The 24171-nt window shown below is 46.1% G+C and overlaps 1 protein-coding gene across 4 annotated transcripts in view; it reads right to left on the reverse strand.

Moving 5' to 3' along the window:
* Positions 1-1761: 1761 nt before the first annotated feature.
* ARIH2 (ariadne RBR E3 ubiquitin protein ligase 2) overlaps positions 1762-24171 on the reverse strand; it is a 75320-nt gene continuing 52910 nt past the window's right edge. For 3 of the 4 annotated variants that reach the window (XM_074403893.1, XM_039477705.2, XM_039477707.2), the window contains 12 exons: positions 23183-23246; positions 20429-20579; positions 19273-19394; positions 16022-16131; positions 12548-12665; positions 11503-11553; positions 11391-11412; positions 7817-7968; positions 6634-6777; positions 5349-5417; positions 2467-2550; positions 1762-2244 (listed from right to left, as the gene is read on the reverse strand). In XM_074403893.1, the coding sequence (XP_074259994.1) occupies positions 2173-2244; positions 2467-2550; positions 5349-5417; positions 6634-6777; positions 7817-7968; positions 11391-11412; positions 11503-11553; positions 12548-12665; positions 16022-16131; positions 19273-19394; positions 20429-20540 (1056 nt within the window). In that variant the 5' untranslated portion in view covers positions 20541-20579; positions 23183-23246 and the 3' untranslated portion in view covers positions 1762-2172. The remainder of the gene's footprint in view (positions 2245-2466; positions 2551-5348; positions 5418-6633; positions 6778-7816; positions 7969-11390; positions 11413-11502; positions 11554-12547; positions 12666-16021; positions 16132-19272; positions 19395-20428; positions 20580-23182; positions 23247-24171) is intronic. The other variant, XM_039477706.2, reaches the window with a different exon arrangement.

Consider the following 24171-nt stretch of genomic DNA (forward strand, 5'->3'; position numbering starts at 1 on the left):
GAAAAACAAAGAGATATGGTAAATTCATGAAAATACTGTGTCCCTTCTCTTCTGCCCTTTGTAGGGCAGAAAAATTCTGCCTGACCTTTCCCATCTTCCTGATAATGTTAACAAACGACAGCCACTGGGGGCACAGAAGGCGGCTCTACACAGGCCAAGAGCTACAGGCTACAGTCTGAGCACAGAAAACCGTGCAGCTCCAGCATCCAGGGCCACAGCTGCACACAACTGCAGAATCCGGTAGCCCTGCAGCCCAGACAATGCCCAGGGTGTAATTCAGGGTGCAGAGCTACAACTCAGATCCTGTGCCATGGTGGTATCACAGGAAGGACTTGATGGAGAGATAAAGGCTCCAGACACCAGGATATTTATTCCTTGTGCCAACACAGCATTCATACCTGACTTCCAGGTCCTGCAGCAGGTCCTCTCCTCGTTCACAGCTCCCCACTGTTCCATTCTGGGTTCATTTGCTATACTCCTAATTTGTTCTCCCAATCCACCCCGCAGTCCTTTCCTTGCTGGGAACACAGGAAGAGACAAAACCTGAGGAGGGAGAAAGGGAACCTCCAACTAACCATGGACCTCATGATTCCAAGAATTACAGCTATCATTTGTCTTCAAGAATGGCTGTTTCATAGCTCACATGGTACCTGGGAAATTGCCGACTTGCAGGTGAAATGTATGAATATCAAAGAATTTCTATCACAATATTCACAGATCTCTGTATTAGCTCTCCCTGGAGGTCAAGCAGGCCTGGTAGAGTATAGACTACTCTGCCTGGCCTAGAGTGGAAGCACTGAACAAAGCCACAAAAACCTCAGAGATCACAGATCTAACTTTTCGAAGGCACCCCAGGACCAGATTCAGGATAGGTAGGACACCAGGCAAACTACCTGCTCCCTTGCACTTGACTGTGCAAAAGCTGGTCTGACCCTCCTAGTACAGGATCTGGGACCACAAACCAAGGAGTCCCGTGGCCTTGGACTCCCAGACCCCAGGATGGATGGTATCCTCTGACAGCTGGAACCAGGCAAGGGGGAATACACCTCAGCCTCAGAGCAGCCTCTGGACATGCTCTAGGTAACATGAAAATAACTTGTGCAAACCTGGCCCCCATGTCAGGAAGGCCAGTGCCCTAAGGAGGGCTATGCTGAATTCTGACCTTGATGTTTGCCAGAGGAGAATGCAGCAAGACAGTGTCAGGTATGGCCAAGTGTGACCTGCTCAGAGCTATACCACTTGAATACTGGCACAAAAGAAAGGACCAAGGTAAAGCAAATTTATTTGGGAGGAACAATTCCCTTCAAAAGTAGATCCCTATCTTTAGGAGACAAAAGGAAAACACGGTGCTGGACCTATGTCCCCTAGTTTGGAGGGCCACAGGCCCACCCCCATTCTGCTGTGGGCTCTAGCCCCAGTAGCCAGATCCCGGTAAACCTCAGTTTCAAGAATAAATGTGAGCCACAGACATGCAGCACCACCAGAGAAAACAACAGCCCATGGCAAGAAGACTGTGTTCTGGACCATCTCCATACTGCCATGGTAAGGCAGAAGACATGCTGTGACTCCTTGTGCTCCGTGCCCACTGCACAGGCTAGTTCAGTTCCCTACCATCTGCCACCCATGCTCTTCCCTTGGGACTCCAACTCCAGCCAAACAAATGTGAATATGGAAAGCAGAGGCCCAGGGTCCTCTTGTAGTACAGACATTTTGAGGTGGGTAGGCAGCATATGTTACATTCTAAGTAAAACAGCTAGAGGGTAAAACACTCCAACGCCAATTTATTTTCAAAAAGGGCTCTGTGTTATCCTATAGTTTGCCTTTTTTTTTTTCTTTGTATAATTGTACAACCTTTGAAAGTTACATAAGTTGTAATGATCTAATACTAATAACAGCCATTCAGAAAACACTTTCCCTCCCTCCCAACAACCATCCAGGGGGAAATAAAAGTCCTGAAAAGAGGCCAGTTCAACATGGCCTCTACCCTGGTAGAAACAAAAAGTGAAAAGAGAAAAAAACAGAAATCAACTAAGAAGTGTTGCCAGTGTCTCTCAGGAGTGGGGCCCTGGCTGTCGCCTGGGGTCATGAAAGGCAGAGCCTGCAGCATGCAGTACAGCAGCTGGGAGACCTTGCAGCCACATCTTCCTCACCCCAGCACATCCACATCCCAACTTAGGTGTCATGGAAATCCTTCAGCAGGGTTCTCCTCCGCTGCTCCGCTATATGCATCTGATTCTCCAAGTCCTGCATCACAGAAACAAGGTGTCTGCTTGCATGGCCCAGGCCTGGGAGCAAGAAGTAGACAAAGCCGCAAACACCCTCCAGGGCCTCCAAGGAGTCAAAAGCACTGCCCTTCCCATTCTTAGTAGCAGCTTCCAGTGCACAAACCAACAACCCTGTCACCTATTAGTATGCCAGTCCTTCTTTACCTGCAATATAGAATCCAGGAGGATAGTAGGCACTTACCCCTCTGTCATAACTGTCCGCACGTTCCACTTTCCATGAGAGGTTTTCAATCTCAGCCTCCAGCTGAGCCTGCTGGTATTCAAACTGCATAGGCAGAGCAGGAGGGTCAAAAGGTGAGTGGGCTATGGCTAGGGCAGGGCCTGTAGATGGGGGCTGGGGAGGTGGGGCACACGTAGCACCACAGGCTCACAGGAACTACAGACAATCCTGATAGTGTCCTCAAAAAGTGCTGTTATTCCATGTTCCCAGAGTCAGAATCCAAACAAAAGGCTATCCAAATAGCAAGGCCACACTCACCCTTCACCCGCAAAAGCTCAACTCTATCCTCCACACTCCCAAAGGAAGGGGAAAAATTTAAGCCACTGAAGAGAATGCTCCCAATATGAAAGGGAACGGATGCTGTAAAAAAATAAGTCAAGGCCGGGCGCGGTGGCTCAAGCCTGTAATCCCAGCATTTTGGGAGGCCGAGGCGGGTGGATCACGAGGTCAAGAGATCGAGACCATCCTGGTTAACATGGTGAAACCGGGCCGGGTGCGCTGGCTCAAGCCTGTAATCCCAGCACTTTGGGAGGCCGAGGTGGGTGGATCACGAGGTCAAGAGATCGAGACCATCCTGGTCAACATGGTGAAACCCCGTCTCTACTAAAAATACAAAACATTAGCTGGGCATGGTGGCGCGTGCCTGTAATCCCAGCTACTCAGGAGGCTGAGGCAGGAGAATTGCCTGAGCCCAGGAGGCGGAGGTTGCGGTGAGCCGAGATCGCGCCATTGCACTCCAGCCTGGGTAACAAGAGCGAAACTCCGTCTCAAAAAACAAACAAACAAACAAACAAAAAAACAAAAAAACAAAACAAACAAACAAAAAAAACATGGTGAAACCCCGTCTATACTAAAAATACAAAAAAATTAGCTGGGCATGGTGGCACGTGCCTGTAATCCCAGCTACTCAGGAGGCTGAGGCAGGAGAATTGCCTGAACCCAGGAGGCGGAGGTTGCGGTGAGCAGAGATTGTACCATAGCACTCCAGCCTGGGTAACAAGAACGAAACTCCGTCTCAAAAAAATAGTAATAGTAAATTAAAAAAATAAGTCAAACGCATATTCTCAGATACTATCACTTCATTTTTTTTCTTCTGCAAATCAAAAGCCTTAAAAATACTCAAACTTAAATCTGACTTAGTAATTATATATCTAAGAAGATACAGTTTTATGCACAAAAACGTTTCTGAATGTCCTATTTACAGCAAAAAAAAAGAAAAAGAATAAATGTCCCAAGTGATGTACAACCAATTAATAGCACACTTACGCAACCGTTAACAAAATGGTATTTACCAGACAGGTAAATCATGACAGCTATAACAATAAACTGTTACAAAAATAAAATGCTACTGGGCATGGTGGCTCATGCCTGTAATACCAGCATTTTGGGAGGCTGAGGCCGGAGGATCACAAGGTCAGGAGTTCAAGACCAGCCTGACCAACACGGTGAAACCCCGTCTCTACTAAAAATAAAAAATAAAAAATTAGTGGGGCGTGGTGGTTCATGCCTGTAATCCTAGATACTCGGGAGGCTGAGGCAGGAGAATCACTTGAACCTGGGAGGCAGAGGTTGCGGTGAGCCAAAATCACATCATTGCACTCCAGCCTGAGCAACAAGAGCGAAACTGTCTCAAAAAAAAAAAAGTTCGGCCGGGCGCGGTGGCTCAAGCCTGTAATCCCAGCACTTTGGGAGGCCGAGGCGGGTGGATCACGAGGTCAAGAGATCGAGACCATCCTGGTCAACATGGTGAAACCCCGTCTCTACTAAAAATACAAAAAACTAGCTGGGCGTGGTGGTGCATGCCTGTAATCCCAGCTACTTAGGAGGCTGAGGCAGGAGAATTGCCTGAGCCCAGGAGGCGGAGGTTGTGGTGAGCCGAGATCGTGCCATTGCACTCCAGCCTGGGTAACAAGAGCGAAACTCCGTCTCAAAAAAAAAAAAAAAAAAAAAGTTTTACATAACCTTGATTATATACACAATATTATTTATTTTTTTATTTATTTATTTTTTTTTATTTTAAGAGACAGGGTCTCGCTATGTTGCCCAGGCTGGAGTGCGGTAGCTATTCACAGGCGCGATCCCACTACTGATCGGCACAGGAGTTTTGACCTGCTCCCTTTCCGACCTGGGCCGGTTCACCCCTCCTTAGGCAACCTGGTGGTGGTCCCCCACTCCCGGGAGGTCACCATATTCATGCCGAACTTAGTGCGGACACCCGATCGGCATAGCTCACTACAGCCCAGAACTCCTGGACTCAAGAGATCCTCCAGCCTCAGCCTCCTGAATAGCTGGGACTACAGGCACGCACCACCATGCCTGGCACACAATATTAATTTTAAACAGCTGGAAAATGCTAACAGTGGTAAATTCTTTCTGGACAATGTAAATGCTTCTCTGTTTTCCAAGATTTAAACAAAAATGTGAATTACCAGTTTATTAACATTTAATAACAATAAATTCATATCCAAATTCAACTCTAAGATGAAGAATTAAACAAGGTATAAAACAAACAGTCAAATATATCTTAAGGACATGCACTAAATATCCCTCCCAAGCATGGGCACTGGCCTCCCACATGGCCAGAGACCTCTTTAGCCAATCGCCCTATAAATATAGTTGTTCAGAGGATTAGGTGCATGTGCCTTATATTACACAAAACAACAGCACCTTAGATCTATTTTGGAAGTGCCCAGAGTAGAAGTGGAATTTTGCAATTAAACAGTGCTGTTTTAAATTTGCCTTCCTAATGACCAGGGTCTGGTCTTCACTGTCCTGCAAAGTGCTGGTAAAGAAGGGCACCTTTAAGGCTAATAGGACAGAGGAGAAAAATTGCTTTGCCTTACCAGCTTCTTCCTGGGTCCAGATTCCATGTAATATGCATATGGGTAGGTGTACTGCAGGGTGTATCGACACTGCAACAGGAGAGAAGAGAAGGGACCTGTGTCTATGATTCTAAGCTACCTGCATCTCAGGTGGCTCTTACAATTCCTAGCCCCAGCATGCAAATTAGCCTAGCTCTATAGGTATGGGCCTAAAAGAAATGATACTAAGCCAAACAGAGGATGAACTGGGAAAAGACATGGGGAAAAAACAAACAACAATGGTCACAGAACACCCAGACTTCCTTTTACAAACTGATTAATTACCGGCAGCTGCCTCAATCAGAGTCCACACACATCTGTCTCAATGCTTACCCAAAGACAATCTCTTCTCTCTCTCTCTCTTTTTTTTTTTACCCTGAAATGGTCTTGGTCTATTGCCCAGGCTGGAGTGCAGTGGTGCAATCCCCACTCACTGTAACCTCTGCCTCCCAGACTCAAGTGATCCTCCCATCTCACCCTTCCAAGTAGCTGGGACTACAGGTATGCATCACCACACCAGGCTAATTTTTGTATTTTTTTGTAGAGAAGGTGTTTTATCATGTTGCCCAGGCTGGTCTCAAACTCCTGGGCTCAAGCAATCCACCTGCCTTGGCCTTCCAAAGTGCTGGGATCACAGGCACCCTGCCCAATCTTTTTTTCTGAGACACAGTCCTGCTCTGTTGCCCAGGCTGGAGTATAATGGCATGATCTTGCCTCACTGCAGCCTCTGCCTCCCAGGTTCAAGGGATTCTCGTGCCTCAGCCTCCCAAGTAGCTGGGACTATAGGCATGTGCCACCACACTCAGCTAATTTTTGTATTTTTAGTAGAGATGGGGTTTCACCATGTTGGCCAGGCTGGTCTCAAACTCCTGACCTCAAGTGATCCACCCTAACATCAACTGATCCGCCTGCCTCAGCCTCCCAAAGTGCTGGGATTACAGGTGTGAGCCACCGTGCCCAACCCTTCAGACAATCTTTTATTTTCCTTTGGAGTGATGCATACACAGGACAAAGGAGAAGTAAAGGGCTCTAGTTTTCCCTGCAGGCAGAGGCAGTGTAACACTCTTAGAAATCCCTCGGACATCCAGCAGAGAACTGGGTCCTTGATGCGCACAGCAAATGAAGATGTGGATCCACAAGCAGAAGCATGGAAGGCTGCACAGGGTGCTAAAATACCCTCTCCCAATAGGGCTTCCCACTTTCAGAGATCTGTGCCTGATGGGGCCAGGCACTAGACCAGGGATAGGATGAGTGAAGTGGTAGATACCTTGGCCAAGAGCTTGGCAGCATTCTGTAGGTACTGCCAGTCGATCCATGTCCCCAGATTGTTCATGACCCTCTCCTGAATCTTCTCGTGAATCCGCTGGTATGTCTGTGCCTCTAGCTGCAAACTTTTGTTGTGGTTTTCCCACTACAGGGCACAGAAGGAAGGAGAAAACCACAGGAGTCCCACGAAGGTGCAGAGGTCTACACAGGAGTTGAGGACAGACACCTAGCTGGCAGGACATGGCCACAGACTCCTCTAACTTATGGAGAAAAAGTGCAGGAGCGGATCATCTTCAGCCATCCTTCTAACCTGTCCAGAGCAGCTGTATGCCTGCCAGATCACACTACCTTTCTGGAGCAATGGGACTCCAGCCCTGAGGACTATGCAAAGCTAAGCCCCTGATGGTCTACTGTGTTCTTTGGGCTTCTGAAGGGCTCCTTCAGAAAGGAGAAACAGCTTTCCAAATCTGTTTCTACTACTAAGGTTACTAATCTGTTTCTAAATCTGACTACTAAGATGATACTATGGGAAGATTGTGAGGACAAAAAGAAAAAAATGAATAAAAATTTAAAACATAGAAAAAAGAAAAAAAATGGCATTAGATGGAAAAGACTGTCTGATGGCCCTTCACTGTCCTTCAACCAATCATTTGGCTGGGTGCAGTGGCTCACGCCTATAATCCCAACATTTTGTGAAGCTGAGGCGGGCAGATCACAAGGTCAGGAGTTCAAGACCAGCCTGGCCAATATGGCAAAACCCTGTCTCTGCTAAAAATTACAAAAATTAGCCAGGCATGGCGGTGGGCGCCTGTAGTTTTAGCTACTCAGGAGGCTGAGGCAGGAGAATCACTCAAACCTGGGGGGACGGAGGTTGCAGTGAGCCGAGATCATGCCACTGCACTCTGGCCTGGGCAACAGAGCGAGATTCCGTCTCAAAAAAAGAAAATAATAATCCATCATTCAACCAAGGTCAGTACCAGGTCCTTCCCTGTTGGCTGGGGATACCCTGCAGAGCTTGAAAGGCACATCTATACAGGCAGTACCCAGGGATACTGCAGGAGCTCCATTCACTGACTTCTGTGTGTACAGGCTGGCTCTGGCTACCAGTCCATGGGAATCCCACCCCAACAGGCCAAGTGGAAGAAGCCAACCCTGTAGGGGAAGGTACAGAAGAGGACACCTACCCTCTCAAAGTAAAATAAGTACTTCTTGAGGGCTTCCCTTGCCTGGGCTTGTTGGCTCTGGTTCACAATGTCAGGATTCTCCTTGTAACGACTGCACTCATAGTATTCACTGCCATGAGTCTTCCAATCTCCTAGACACATCCAGCAGAAGTCTGTGCAAAACAGAGAAAAGTCATTTACATCCACAAGACAACTCCACTTTCCTCCACAGGCAAAGTGAGACAGACCCAGCTCCAAAGTGGTCACCTGAAAAGAACTTTGCCAGGGTGCCTCTTTCCAGAAGGAATGTGCACCTCTCATCCCTGTCACATCCTACTGTCCTTGTAGCCTATACTTGCTGATATGAACAATAGCCTATGGATAATTTCTTTCTTTCTTCCTTTTTTTTGAGACGGAGTCTCACTCTGTTGCTAGGCTAGAGTGTGATGGTGCAATCTCAGCTCACTGTAACCTCTTACTCCCTGGTTCAAGCGATTCTCCGAAGTAGCTGGGATTACAGGCACATGCCACCACACCCAGCTAATTTTTGTATTTTTAGTAGAGACAGGGTTTCACCATGTTGGCCAGGTTGGTCTCAAACTCCTGACCTCATGATCTGCTCACCTAGGCCTCCCAAAGTGTTGGGATTACAGGCCTGAGCCACTCCATGCGGCTACTTACGGATAATTTCTACTCCAGCACATGCGCCACGTGCCTTATTAATCTAACACAGGCAGATGCTGAGCGTATAGACTACTGTTCTGCTATGTCAATGCAACAATGAGAAGCAGGAACTCGTCCAAATGAGGACCACCTGACTGTCTCAACACACATCATCAGTAAAAACTGACCTCCCAACTGCTTCCTACCATCACACTTGTCCTAGAAAGATTTCTGTATATGAAGCTAATAATAAAGGATTCTTTCCCTTTTTTTCTGTTTTAAAGAACACATTTCCTATTCTTTTTGAGACGGAGTCTTACTCTGTCCCCTAGGCTGAAGTGCAGTGGTGTGATCTCAGCTCACTGCAACCTCCTCCCAGGTTCAAACGATTTTCCTGCCTCAGCCTCCAGAGTAGCTGGGATTACAGGTGCCCGCCAATACGCCTGGCTAATTTCTGTATTTTTAATAGAGATAGGGTTTCACGATGTTGGCCAGGCTGGTCTCAAACTCCCAACATTCAGTGATCTGCCCATTTCTGCCTCCCAAAGTGCTGGGATTACACATATGAGGAATGTGCCTGGCAAAGAACACATTTCTATAAAACCGAAAGCTATCCAGTGGTTCATACTCAGGATTATTCTGCTTTGGCTGAGCGCAGTAGCTCATATCTGTAATCCCAGCACTCTTGAGAAGCCAAGGTGGGTGGATTACCTGAGGTCAGAAGTTCAAGACCAGTCTGGCCAACATGGTGAAACCCTCGTATCTACTCAAAAAAAAAAAAAAAAAAAAAAAAAAATTAGCCAGTACAGTGGCACGATCTCAGCTCACTGTGACCTCTGCCTCCTGGGTTCAAGTGATTCTCATGAAATGGCAGTTAACCTTGAGTGTCAAGGGATATGGACACCCAGACTGCTTCTTAGGCACTAGAAATGTAGTTGGTGCTGGGGTGTTTGTCATTATTCTTTAAACTGTATGTGTCTTTTGCATTGTTCTAAGTCTATGATACACTTCCCTCTCTGATATATACATAGAAAAAGAGAAAGAAAGAGTGTGGACCCACAGAAGAAATATGCCACTACCTATGGCCTATCTTTGTTTGGCACTTTGCAGAGTCAGTGTTGCTAAGACTCTGCCATGACCACTCTGATTAAGAGGGGTCTTGGGGCTGGATGTGGTGGCACATGCCTGTAATCCAGCACTTTGGGAGTTCAAGGCAGGTGGATCACCTGAGGTCATGAGTTTGAGACCAGCCTGGCCAACGAATACAAAAATCGGCCAGGTGTGGTGGTGGCGACTATAATCACAGCTACTAGGGAGGCTGAGGGAGAATCGCTTGAACCTGGGAGATAGGTTCACACCACTGTACACCAGCCTGGGTGACAAGAGCAAAACTCCATCTTAAAAAAAAAAAAAAAAGGCCAGGCATGGTGGCTCACACCTTTAATCCCAGCACTTTGGGAGGCCAAGGCAGGCAGATCACCTGAGGTAAGGAGTTTGAGACCAGCCTGGCCAACACGGTGAAACCCCTTCTCTACTAAAAATATAAAAAACTAGCCAGGCGTGGTGAGCACCTGTAATCCCAGCTACTCAGAAGGCTGAGGTGGGAAAACTGCTTGAACCTGGGAGGCAGAGGTTGCAATGAGCCGAGATTATGCTACTGCACTCCAGCCTGGGAGTGACAGAGACTCTGTCTCAAAAGAAAAAAGAAAAGAGGGTTCCCGGGAATAGCATTTACACAGGCCCTTACAAAGAGAAACTCTCAGCTGGGCACAGTGGCTCACTCCTATAATCTCAGCACTTTGGGGGGCCAAGGCAGGTGGATCACCTGAGGTCAGGACTGGCCAACGTGGCAAAACTCATCTCTATGAAAAATGCAAAAATTAGGCCGGGCGCGGTGGCTCAAGCCTGTAATCCCAGCACTTTGGGAGGCCGAGGCGGGTGGATCACGAGGTCGAGAGATCGAGACCATCCTGGTCAACATGGTGAAACCTCGTCTCTACTAAAAATACAAAAAAATTAGCTGGGCATGGTGGTACGTGCCTGTAATCCCAGCTACTCAGGAGGCTGAGGCAGGAGAATTGCCCGAACCCAGGAGGCGGAGGTTGCGGTGAGCCGAGGTCGCGCCATTGCACTCCAGCCTGGGTAACAAGAGCGAAACTCCGTCTCAAAAAAAAAAAAAAAATACCAAAATACAAAAATTAGCTGGGCGTAGTGACACATGACTGTAATCCCAGCTACTCAAGAGTCTGAGGCAAGAGAATCACTTGAACCCAGGAGAGAGAGATCGTACCACTACACTCCTGTCTGGGCAACAGAGACTGACTCTGTCTCAAAAAAAAAAGTAGAAACTCTCAGGGGCTCCTGATGAGCATCAAAGCAGCTGTGTAGGAGACCTACTTGGACATATTTTCTATTTGAAGGGATTCTGTTTCTTCAGTTGATCTGGCAGGAAGGCATGCAAAACCAATTGGTTCTAGCTATGTAAACTACTCCTGATCGATAAAGGAGGTCTGAAATGCTAAATCAAAACCCCCTCTATAAACTTTGTAAAACAGCAAGGGAAAACCATTATTTTACTACCTCTGGTAAAGATATCTCTAGGGTATCACAGATAAGCCCCAAGCTACTTACCAGCCTTGGCAAAAAGAATGAAAGCAACACCCTGAAATCATCTTCTTGGATGACTGAGGATCATGAGGATTATCCCAAACTTGACTTCTGACTATATGTGTTAGCAAGATAGTAGTGGGGTTATAAGAGGGACCAAAAAATAAAATAAAATAAGCTACTTTATGCCAGTTATTGTGACTGTAAGTGACTGAGGCTCTTCTATGTTCTGTCATTTCATGGCAGAAGTACTCACTTAAATAGTAACGAAGACCCAAGCACAAGAAAATGTCACTGGGCCTTACATACCAAGCTTGGAACTCACCGTGTTTACATTTGGAGCATTGCTGTCAGAGGAAAACAGAAGAGAACATGTTAAGGGCACACTGACCAAAGTCTCCATGTCACACAGGCAAAGTGTACAGGCTTCTGCTTACCATATGATTGCAGCCTCCATTCTTCTCAATGCAGATGTTGCACTTGGGACACTGAGGAGACAGAAGGGTGCCATTAGGCTTATACACCACTGGGCTGGTTTTAAGACAAATTACACAAAGCTCCTGGCATCTGTGCCCAGTCACTCATCATGTGAGCACTTCTGGGGAGGAGCATCTCACTTAAATGTGCAGGTTGCTGAGGCTGGAACAGCAATTCAAGGAAATGAGGTCAGCATATTTGGCTTTGAAACATTTCAAGCACCAGCTGAGCCCCACTAAGTCTTCCACCATCTGCCCCTGCCATGAAACTGCTCAGATTAAGCACAGGCTGAATCAGCAGAAAGCCTGCCTACTTGAGAGGACTGCCAAGGAAGCACAGGAGCTGCCACGATGGATTCAGTCCTTGTCAGCTTGCCTGGACTTCTGCTTCCAGAAGTGGGCAAGGAATCCACATCTAAAGCTCCTCTCTCTCATTTGAGAGATGCCAGCAACCTGAGGCAGCAATGCAGAAACCAATCTGATTCTGTGATCTCGCACTGCCGTGAAGTAGACTATGTTTAATGATGTCGTTAATACAGCCGTGCTTGTGAGTGCACTGACTCGACGACTGACGGACAAAGGTACAGCGGCCCCTAGAGCCCACAGGCCATATTTTCCCATGGAAAACTTCAAAATGATTATTGTGCAGGTCTGGGCTTGCATTACAGCCTTACTATGCACCAGGTGTGGCTCTTAACGACCTCCTTCCCAAGGCTGTTAAAGGCTGGTAGGCATTCAATCATAATTAGCTCTCTTCTAATTAGTTGCCCCTTTGGGTCAAACTTTCCCAGAATTTTAACATTTCATAATTTTTAAAAATGCACCCAATACATCTGATGATAAACTGCTAAAAGCTGCGAAATCTGCTTGAGGATCCCCAACCCCAAGTCCTCAGGATGGGCCCTGGAGCTCTGAGTATTCTGCTCTCAGATGGCAAATCTCCAAGGCAAGGCCCTGGGCACCACTAAAGAGGGCAGATCCATGAGAGGTAAAATATGGTCCTTACATCTTTAGTGTGAGCACTAATGTAGTTGGCTGTTTCAGAGTCGTCTGCACACTTCGTGAGCCATTTCCGGATAGTGGCGCAGTCTGTGGGTGCATGATACATCTGACGACACTTGAAACTTAAAAATTGGAAAAGAAAAACGTTCAAATATTAAGTCAGAGTCCCATGTTTAAAATTTTCCTTTTATCCAAACCAACAAATCCTGAATTAGAGTTTTTCTTTTTTTTTTGTTTGAAACAGAGTCTCACTCCATTGCCAGGCTGGCGTATAGTGGCACGATCTCAGCTGACTGCAACCTCCATCTCCTGGGTTCAAGTGATTCTCCTGCCTCAGCCTCCCAAGTACCTAGGACTACAGGCACGTGGCACCACACTCAACTAATTTTTGTATTTTCAGTAGAGACGGAGTTTCACCATGTTGGCCAGGATGGTCTTGATCTCTTGACCTAGTTAGTGATCCACCTACCTTGGGATCCCAAAGTGCAGGCGTGAGGCACCATGCCTGGCCTAGAGCTTTTCAAATAAAGTTATCTCTCAAGGCCTATGGGACATTTACTTTCCTAGGATTATTACTGAAATAGCTGCATGAATGTCTTTTCATTTAAGCCCTTATAAGACATGATCTAACATGCACAGACACATGTGTCTATAGGCTGAGTGCAGTGGTTCATGTTTGTAATCCTAGCACTTTCAGAGGCCAGGGTGGGAGGATTGCTCGAGCCCAGGAGTTTGAAACCAGCCTGGGCAACATGATGAGACTTCATCTCTACAAAAAAATAAAAAATTATCCAGGTGTGGTAGTATGTGCCTGTAGTCCCAGCTACTAGAGAGTCTAGGGAAGGAGGATCACGTGAGCTCTGGAGGTCAAGGATGCAGTGAGCTATGTTCGTATCATTGCACTTCAGTGTGGGCAACTGAGAGAGACCCTGTCTCAAAAAGAACAAAAAAAAATCTGTTGACCAGGTGCAGAAGTTCACACCTATAATCCCAACACTTTGTGGGGCCAAGGTGGGAGGACTGCTTTAGACCAGGAGTTTGAGACCAACCTAGGGAAATAAGGAGACCTTGTCTCTACAATTTTTTTTGAGACAGAGTTTTGCTCTTGTCATCCAGGCTGCAGTGCAATGGCATGATCTCAGCTCACTGCAACCTCTGCTTTCCAGGTTCAAGTGATTTTCCTGCCTCAGCCTCCTGAGCAGCTGAGATTACAGGCGCCTGCCACCGCGCCTGGCTATTTTTTGTTTTGTTTGTTTGTTTGTTTGTTTTTGAGATGGAGTTTTTGCTCTCGTCACCCAGGCTGGAGTGCAATGGCGTGGTCTCGGCTCACCACAACCTCCGCCTCCTGGGTTCAGGCGATTCTCCTGCCTCAGCCTCCTGAGTAGCTGGGATTACAAGCACGTGCCACCATGCACAGCTAATGTTTTGTATTTTTTTTTTTTTTTGAGATGGAGTTTCGCTCTTGTTACCCAGGCTGGAGTGCGATGGCGCGATCTCGGCTCACCGCAACCTCCGCCTCCCGGGTTCAAGCAATTCTCCTGCCTCAGCCTCCTGAGTAGCTGGGATTACAGGCACGTGCCACCATGCCCAGCTAATTTTTTGTATCTTTAGTAGAGACAGGGTTTCACCATGTTGACCAGGATGGTATATATATATACACACTTCTGGCCAGGCGCGGTGGCTCACGCCTGTAATCCCAGCACTTTGGGAGCCCAAGGCGGGTGGATCACGAGGTCAAGAGATTGAGACCATCCTGGCCAACATGGTGAAACCCCAACTCTACTAAAAAATACGAAAATCAGCTGGGCATGGTGGTGTGCACCTATAGTCCCAGCTACTCAGGAGGCTGAGGCAGGGGAATTGCTTGAACCCGGGAGGCAGGGGTTGCAGTGAGCCGAGATTGTGCCACTGCACTCCAGTCTGGCGCCTAGTGACAGAACAAGACTCTGTCTCTACAAAAAAAAAAAAAAAATATATATATATATATATATATATTTCTGTAAACATCTTGTTTATCAACCCCCAGGATGTCAGACAGAGCTATGACTCTCAAAGGGCATGGTGAGGTACTCTGAGAAGGATTCCTTAGTTCCGACCATAAGGCAGGACTGCGATCCACTTCTGGGAGTCTCATCTGATCTACCAGTGAGACGTGCACACAAGGATGCACAAATGCCAGAACCTGCAAAATCTGTAGGGTCATGATACATCTGATGACCCTGAAATTTAAAACAGAAAAGAAAGACACTCCAGTATGTCGGGCTAGGCTTCCATATTTTCAATTTTTGTTTTGTGCACACCAATAGTACTTTGTGGCTAGAAAAGGCCCTCAAGGCAGATATCCAGGGAAAGGAGTCGATAAACTGGGACACAAGGATAAAGAACAACTACAAGGAGTCTCTCTGAATCTGCTGTAATCCTGGGGGCTGCCTAATTTAAAATGAAAAAAAAAAAACCAAAAAACAAAAAAACAACCCATTACATTAGTGATTCTTTTTTTTTTTTGAGTCGGAATTTCGCTCTTGTTGCCCAGGCTGGAGTGCAATGGCGTGATCTCGGCTCACTGCAACTTCCGTCTGCTGGGTTCAGGCAATTCTCCTGCCTCAGCCTCCTGAGTAGCTGGGATTACAGGCACACGCCACTATGCCCAGCTAATTGTTAGTATTTTTAGTAGAGACGGGGTTTCACCATGTTGAACAGGATGGTCTCGATCTGTTGACCTCGTGATCCACCCGTCTCGGCCTCCCAAAGTGCTGGGATTACAGGCGTGAGCCACCGTGCCCGGCCTATGACTTAGTTTTATAAAAAATAAGCCAAGAAGGTTGGGCATGGTGGCTCACGCCTAGAGTCTGAGGCGGTCAGATCACAAGGTCAGGAGACCATCCTGGTCAACATGGTGAAACCCTGTCTACTAAAAATAAAAAAATTAGCTGGGTGTGGTGGTGCTCGCCTGTAGTCCCAGCTACTCTGGAGGCTGAGGCAGGAGAATTGCTTGAACCCGGGAGGTGGAGGTTGCAGTGAGCCGAGATTGCACCACTGCACTCCAGCATGGATGACAGAGTGACATCCCATCTCAAAATAAATAAATAAATAAATAATAATAAAAATTAGCCAAGAACGACCAAGACAGAGAAAGATTAAAACGTTGAAGATTGTATCTTTCAAACACAGTAATATGTGATTTGCTATGCAGGTAGATACATCCTCATACAATCTCTGGGCCATGAGACTTAGTAGCATAAGCCACAACACATTTTCCAAGAACCTGTGTCACTTCCTTGTCTCCAGACTGAGCATGTATTGAATACCTAGTGGTATATGAGATGCTAGGCACAAACCTACCCACTTGGAGCACAGCTGCTCTGTTCGCCCAGAGACCCTGCCTCTCCCAGTGCTGCACTCACATGGAGCAATAGCTCCATGTGAAGGAGGATGGGGCATGAGCCCAGGGCTGCTCAGCACTCACACTCACTCTTACCAGAAGACCTCGTTGCACCGATTGCACTGTACTCGGCGAGCTCTAGGCTCCTGTACCCGAATAACCATGGGGCAGTCTGCACCAGGGCACAGCTGGAGCTGGTAATGACTCTGTGAACAGACCAAGGGGAAACAATGAGGACACTCTTAGTTGCTGTCTACAAATTAGAATGCCTGAATAGGGGCCTAGCGTGGTGGCTCACGCCTGTAATCCCAGCACTTTGGGAGGCCGAGGCGGGTGGATCATGAGGTCAAGAGATCGAGACCATCCTGGTCAACATGGTGAAACCCCGTCTCTACTAAAAATACAAAAAATTAGCTGGGCATGGTGGCGCGTGCCTGTAATCCCAGCTACTCGGGAGGCTGAGGCAGGAGAATTGCCTGAACCCAGGAGGCGGAGGTTGCGGTGAGCTGAGATCGCGCCATTGCACTCCAGCCTGGGTAACAAGAGCGAAACTCCACCTAAAAAAAAAAAAAAAAAAAAATGCCCTGAATATTCAAACATTTTCTGTTTTCCCAGCTCATGACTTCTATTAAGGGGCTATATGAATTCAGAAGGTATGTCACGAAGACCGAACATAAGCAACGTATTAAAGAGGAACTTTGAACATTTAGCTTAAACTAAGTATCAACTCAGTAGAATGATCTAAGGTGATAAAGAACTGTACCAGGCATGGTGGCTTCTGCCTGTAGTCCTAGCTACTCAGGGGGCTGAGGTGGGGAAGATTGCTTGAGGCCTGGAATGTGAGGCTGCAACGAGCTGACTGCACCAATGCATTCAAGCCTGGATGACATAGAGAAACTCTATCTCTGAAAAAATTTTAAAATAGTAAATAAATAAAAGAATACAGAATTGCATGCATGAGATCAAAGTGCATATGGACCAGGGCATATTTCAGAAACACAGTCTTGTTAGCTGTGCATAAGGTATCTCTGAGGGCTGGGTGCAGTGGCTCACACTTGTAATCCCAGCACTCTGGGAGGCCAAGGCAGGCGGATCATCTGAGGTCAGGAGTTCAAGACCAGCCTGGCCAACATGGCGAAACCCTGTCTCTACTAGAAAACATAAAAACTGCTGGTCGAAAGGTAGTGAGTTATCTCAATTGATTATTCACAGTCAGTTACAGATCAAACTCCTTGTTCTACTCTTTCCCCCATTCTCACTACTGCACTTGACTAAAAAAATAATAACAAAAGAAAGAAAACATAAAAATTAGCTGGGCAAGCCGGGCGCGGTGGCTCAAGCCTGTAATCCCAGCACTTTGGGAGGCCGAGGCGGGTGGATCACAAGGTCGAGAGATCGAGACCAACCTGGTCAACATGGTGAAACCCCGTCTCTACTAAAAATACAAAAAATTAGCTGGGCATGGTGGCACGTGCCTATAATCCCAGCTACTCAGGAGGCTGAGGCAGGAGAATTGCCTGAACCCAGGAGGCGGAGGTTGCAGTGAGCCGAGATCGCGCCATTGCACTCCAGCCTGGGTAACAAGAGTGAAACTCCGTCTCAAAAAAAAAAAAAAAAAAAAAAAAAAAAAAAAAATTAGCTGGGCGTGGTTTTGTATGCCTCTAATCCCAGCTACTCAGAAGGCTGAGGCTGGAGAATTGCTTGAATCTGGGAGATGAAGGTTGCAATGAGCTGAGATCATGCCACTGCATTCTAGCCTGAGCGACAGAGTGAGGCTCCATCTTTTTTGTTTTCTTTTTTTTTGAGATTCCATCTTTTTTATCTACTAATGGCAACAAGCAGCACAAAGAACAAGACCTTCTGTCTATCTTGTGGCATGTGCACAACAAGACTCAGACCATAAATTTATGTGATAAATTTAGGCAAAAAGACAAAGATGAAAGTTACGCTGCATCAGATGGATGGCTTGAGCTCAGGAGTTCAAGAGTAGCCTGGGCAACATGGTGAATGAAACCCCCGTCTTTACAAAAAATACAAAAATTATCCAGGTTTGGTGGTGTGTGACAGTAGTCCCAGCAACTTGGGAGGCTAAGGTGGGAGGACTGCTTGAGCCTGGGAGGTCAGAGGCTGCAGTGAGCCATATTAGGGCCTCTGCACTGCAGCCTGGGTGGCAGAGTAAAACCCTGTCTCAAAAAAAAGAAAAAGAAAATTATAATGCATGGAATCAGCAAAACTAGGCATTTGGCCTAACAGAGGGAAAGGACTCCAGAAGCAACCATGCTGGAATCCTGGACAAGTTTTCAAATTACTCAAGAAGCAATACACCTCTCTGCTCAACCATAGAGAAAACTGAATGTAACAGCAGCTCCTAAATATGCCTGACTTGTATTCACCCGGTGACACACAACAGCTTCTTTAAGCAACTATGTATAAGGTGGGCATGTCCTTCCATTCTGTGAAGAGAAAATCAAAGCTCAGAGGTTAAAAAAAGTTTTTTTTAAGGCTGGGTATGCTGGCTAACGCCAGTGATCCAAGCACTTTGGGAGGCTAAGGCAGGCAGATCATGAGGTTGAGATAAAGATCCTGGTTAACATGTTGAAACTCCGTCTCTACTAAAAATACAAAAATCAGCTGGGCATGATGGCATACACCTGTAGTTCTAGCTACTCAGGAGGCTGAGACAGGAGAATTACTTGAACCCAGACGGTGGAGACTGTAGTGAGCCGAGATCATGCCACTGCACTCCAGCCTGGGGGACAGAGCGAGACTCTGTCTCAAGAAAAAAAAAAAGTCGGCCGGGCGCGGTGGCTCAAGCCTGTAATCCCAGCACTTTGGGAGGCCGAGGCGGGTGGATCACAAGGTCGAGAGATCAAGACCATCCTGATCAACATGGTGAAACCTCGTCTCTACTAAAAATACAGAAAATTAGCTGGGCATGGTGGCACGTGCCTATAATCCCAGCTACTCAGGAGGCTGAGGCAGGAGAATTGCCTGAACCCAGGAGGCGGAGGTTGCGATGAGCCGAGATCGCGCCATTGCACTCCAGCCTGGGTAACAAGAGCAAAACTCCATCTCAAAAAAAAAAAAAAAAGAAAAAAAGAAAAAAAAAAAGTCAGTGATCACATAGCAAGGAAGCATCCGAGATTCATACAACGGTATGTCTGACTCCAGGGCCTGTGCTCTTCACTATCACTCTAGTGGTTTTCAAACTTTTTTAAAGCCATAGAGCTCTTTCTTCAAACACCGTCACTTAATGTCAGCCTAGTCTATAAAGTAAGTAACTGTGGTAACCATCCGATGGAAGGTAGGCCCAGGAAGAGAGAGGGCAGAACAAAGGCTGGCAATACCTCCACATAGTCCCTGAAGAGGTAGCGCCTGTATTTCTCTCTCAATTCTTCATTGGGAAGCAATGGAAACACAAAGTCCTCTGGTGTACGGAGCGGACAGTCCTGAGCCATACAAGAGACTCCTGTTGAATAAAGACAACCTCATGGACAACCATACTGCAGAAGACACAACTTGCCCACCCAGTTCAATCAACAAATCCAGATTCCATGTAAGAAACACTTCAAGCAACAGAATCTATTCAGAAAGGAGAGAAATTAGCATATTTTCACATGATGAAACTAAAATATTATCCCAAATTATATCACTAACAGCATCATTAAATAACAAAACCAAAAAAAAAAAAATAATAACAAAACCATTTTAAAAATCCTATAATCCCAGCCCCTTAGGGAGGCTGAGGTGGGTGGATCACAAGGTAAGGAGTTTAAGACCAGCCTGGCCAATATAGTGAAATCCCATCTCTACTAAAAATACAAACATTAGCAGAGTGTGGTGATGTGTGCCTGTAGTCCCAGCTACTCAGGAGGCTAAAGCAGAAGAATCACATGAACCCAGGAGGAGTTTGCAGTGAGCTGAGATCACTGTACTCCAGCCTGGCCAACAGAGCGACACACTGTCTCAAAAAAAAAAAAAAAAAAAAAATTCCTTAAATAGCGTTCTTGACTAACAAGATGTTAATGATGTTTATTTAACATTATGTACAGGTGATTATCACCAATTGTGGGACTTCGTAGATCCCAATTAATGCAATGCTAATTTGTTTCAGTATCATCAAATCACAGTTTAACAAATACTCCTGCAACTAATCGTCAAATTTGATTTCTGCTGTTACCTAAAAAGCAGCACACTCTTGTGGGCTTATGGCTGCCACTTGTGGAATTCAGGTAGGCACCTTAAAGGATCAATCTCCCAAAAGGTGAGAGAAAGGAGCTCTGCACTCATGCCAACATTAACGTTATCTTTAATTTTCTCGTTTTGCTGAGGACTGTGGAAAACTTTGTCACTGTAATGATGTATTTGAAAATCACTAGTTTTGATGATAAAAACCCCAATCAGGCTCAGAAGAAAGTACTCAGTTTACCTGAGTATATGAAAAGGCAGAGTCAAAGATAAACACTTCATGCCAGCCTTTTCCCAGTTCTGCGGCAGACTCACCCACGCCCACGCCGTCCTTGACAAGAACGGAGCAGTGCTGTTCCCAGCAGCTTCGGCAAAACTGGTGCTGACAGGCCAGAGAGAGTAGGTTTTCCTTTCGCACAAACTGCATACACACTGCACAGTGGTGAGGGGGATGGGATGTGGAAACCTGGACAGAAGCAGAGCCACATGAGCCAAAGGGGAGTCAGGAGCAGGAGGCCATAAGGGTACCTCATGCAGCCAGGTGTATGGGAAGTGATCCTTACCCTGAAACAACTATCAAAGCTCAACTGCAATGTGTGGACTCTGAGTCCCAAGGGTGCTAAGCTAAAAGTATATACTAGGAAGGCTTCCTGAAGGAGGTAGCAGCTAAGCTGGGCTTGCAAAATCACTAGGATTCAGAGGCCGAAAGAAGACTGAAATGAGAACTTACAATGGTTTATAAGGGCAGACTGAAAAATTCAGGGTTTCAGAATTGCCAAGGTCCTTAGAGGTCATTTAATCCAATTTCTTTTTAGAAGCTATCAGGTTTCTTTTGCAAACTACCCCTGTTAAGCACAGCAGAGTTGCCCCTCACAACTACTAGAAACCCAGTCAGAAAGGTTATTAGAGGATGAGTTTATAAAGCTTCTAACAGCCAAAACTGTAGTTTTACTGGTCAAGGACAGTGGTTTTACTGTATCTATGTGCCCAAACCACAAAATACTACAGCCTTTACCAAGTTACAACTCATCCATAATATACCAGATGTCACATGTTATTAATCTGGGGGGAGGGAATGTGGAGACACCTTCTAGGGAAGAAACTTTTAGAATGTGGGCAAATAACTGTAGAGCATGAAATCCAGAATCCATAACATGCTACACAATCTGGCAGAGAAAGACAATCTGGGGACCTTGTCTAAAACCATGAACCAATGGAAAAGCCCACTTACTAGAACATTAGGTTCTTTTTGGTTTACTGGGAATATAAAAAAACAAGTTGAGGAAAAGAACTGGATTCTCATATTTATCCATTTTGTTTCTAGAAACCTTTGTCCTAAGAGGCTGCAGAAATTATGTGGTGATCTGAGCCCCAATTCTGCCTTCCAAGAGCTCTTTTGGCATGGTCTTTATATAAAAAACATTCAACAAATGTTCATTTAGCTCCTAGATACACAGGAAATTGCTATGCATTGTTTAAATACAGCATCTATGGTACAAGTGGTAAAACGATATGAGTTAATCACGACAACACACATGTGAAAGTTTATAGATATAGGCCAGGCATGGTGGCTCACACCTGTAATCCTAGCACTTTGGGAGGCTGAGGTGGGTGGATCATGAGGTCAAGAGATGGAGACCATCCTAGCCAACATGGTGAAACCCTGTCTCTACTGAAAATACAAAACTTGCTGGGCGCAGTGGCTCACGCCTGTAATCCTAGCACTTTAGGAGGCCGAGGTGGGTGGATCACCTGAGGTCAGGAGTTCAAGACCAGCCTGGCCATCATGGTGAAACCCCATCTTTAAAAACAAAACAAAACAAAACTTAGCCGGGCATGGTGGCACGCACCTGTAGTCCCAGCTACTCAGGAGGCTAAAGCAGGAGAATTTCATGAACCCAGGAGGTGGAAGCTGCAGTGAGCCAAGAATGCACCACTGCACTCCAGCCTGGAAACAGGGGGACTCCACCTTCAAAAAAAAAAAAGGCTTATAGATATAATTAGGTGAGTTTCCAAGGGAATGATCCAGGAGACAGGCTTTGTCAAAAAGGTGGCTTGGATTGTTTTTTGTTTTTTCTTTTTCAGATGAAGTCTCTGTTGCTCAGGCTGGAGTGCAGTGGCACAATCTTGGCTCACTCCAACCTCCACCTCCCAGGTTCAAGTGATTCTCCTGCCTAAGCCTCCCAAGTAGCTGGGATTACAGGCATGCACCACCACACCTAGCTAATTTTTGTATTTTTAGTAGAGATGGGGTTTCACCATGTTGGCCAGTCTGGTCTTGAATTTGTGACCTGAAGTGATCCGCCCACCTTGGCCTCCTAAAGTGCTGGGATTACGGGCGTGAGCCACGGGCGTGAGCCACTGCACCCGGCTGGACTGGGGTCTTTTTTTTTTTTTTTTTTTTTTGAGACGGAGTTTCGCTCTTGTTGCCCAGGCTGGAGTGCAATGGCGCGATCTCGGCTCACCGCAACCTCCGCCTCCTGGGTTCAGGCAATTCTCCTGCCTCAGCCTCCTGAGTAGCTGGGATTACAGGCACGAGCCACCATGCCCAGCTAATTTTTTGTATTTTTAGTAGAGACGGGGTTTCACCATGTTGACCAGGATGGTCTCGATCTCTCGACCTCATGATCCACCCGCCTCAGCCTCCCAAAGTGCTGGGATTACAGGCTTGAGCCACCGCGCCCGGCTTGGACTGGGGTCTTTAAAGGTGACTTCCCTTCCTATAAGCAAAGGTGGAGACAGAGTCTGGACATTCTAGGAAAGGAAGGCACAAACAGAACAGAATAGGTATGAGGTAATCTCAGAAACACCAAAGCACCCAGAAGGAATGGAGTGCAGGCTGAAAGTGTAGAGAGGAAAGTAAGGCTGGAGAGGGTGCAATGACAGGCAATTATTTATTCCTTGTCTATCAGGAAACTTTTCAAACCATAACAGATTTAAGGCAATACTAGAACAAATATTGTGGGCATACTGAACTATAAACACAGCAAAGGTATTTCTTAATGACACTGCACGCCACAGGAAGAGGCATGTGCAATTAGAAGCCTCATTCAAGTAGTAGACACTCACTTGTTTTGATGGATTAGGCTGAACTCGAGCCTCAACGAGCAGTTGAGCAGAATTGGACTTGTATCTACAAAACAAAAAGCAGGAATGAAGGAAATTAGAAGCTAAAGACATTTTTACCCCTGCACATTAATAGGACAGACTACCATGTTTTGTGGTCACAGTGAAGCATCTTTGCCTCTACTTTCTCACAGAACTAAGCTTCCTTTTATCTCAGTATAAAGACTTTTTTTACAAGACAGAAAATGTGAAATATAAAGGAATAATAAAAAGGAAAAATTAAATACATAAATCCTGATAAATTATGCTACATTAAAGAACCTCAGTTCATCATTCATCAGAAAACACCAAAGTCAAAAGCCAAGCCAAAAAGTGGAAGATAATTCAATATATAAACTTCTAGGCCAGGCATAGTGGCTCACGCCTGTAATCCCAACACTTTGGGAGGCTGAGGCAGGAGGAACACTTGAGGTCAGGAGTTCAAGATCAGCCTGGCCAACATGGTGAAACCCTGACTCTACTAAAAATACAAAAATTAGTCAGGCATGGAGGCATGCACCTGTAGTCCTAGCTACTTGGGAGGCTGAGGCAAGAGAATCGCTTGAACCTGGGAGGTGGAGGTTGCAGTGTCTCAAAAAAAAAAAAAAAAAAAAAATCATATGTATAAGGCTGGGCATGGTGCCTCATGCCTGTAATCCCAGCACTTTGAGAGGATGAGGTGGGCGGATCACTTGAGGTCAGGAAATTTAGAACAACCTGGCCAATATGGTGAAACAAAACCTCATCTGAATCCCAACTACTCAGGAGACTAAGTAAGGTAGGAGGATCGCTTGAACCTGGGAGGTGGAGGCTGAAGTGAGCAGGGATTGAACCACTGCACTCCAGCCTGAGACACAGAGCAAGACTCTGTCTCAAAAAAAAAAAAAAAAAAAATATATATATATATATATATATATACACACACACACACGTATATATGTACACACACACAT

This window comes from Saimiri boliviensis, chromosome 8, assembly GCF_048565385.1.
Source record: "Saimiri boliviensis isolate mSaiBol1 chromosome 8, mSaiBol1.pri, whole genome shotgun sequence".
Taxonomy (NCBI): Eukaryota; Metazoa; Chordata; class Mammalia; order Primates; family Cebidae; genus Saimiri; species Saimiri boliviensis.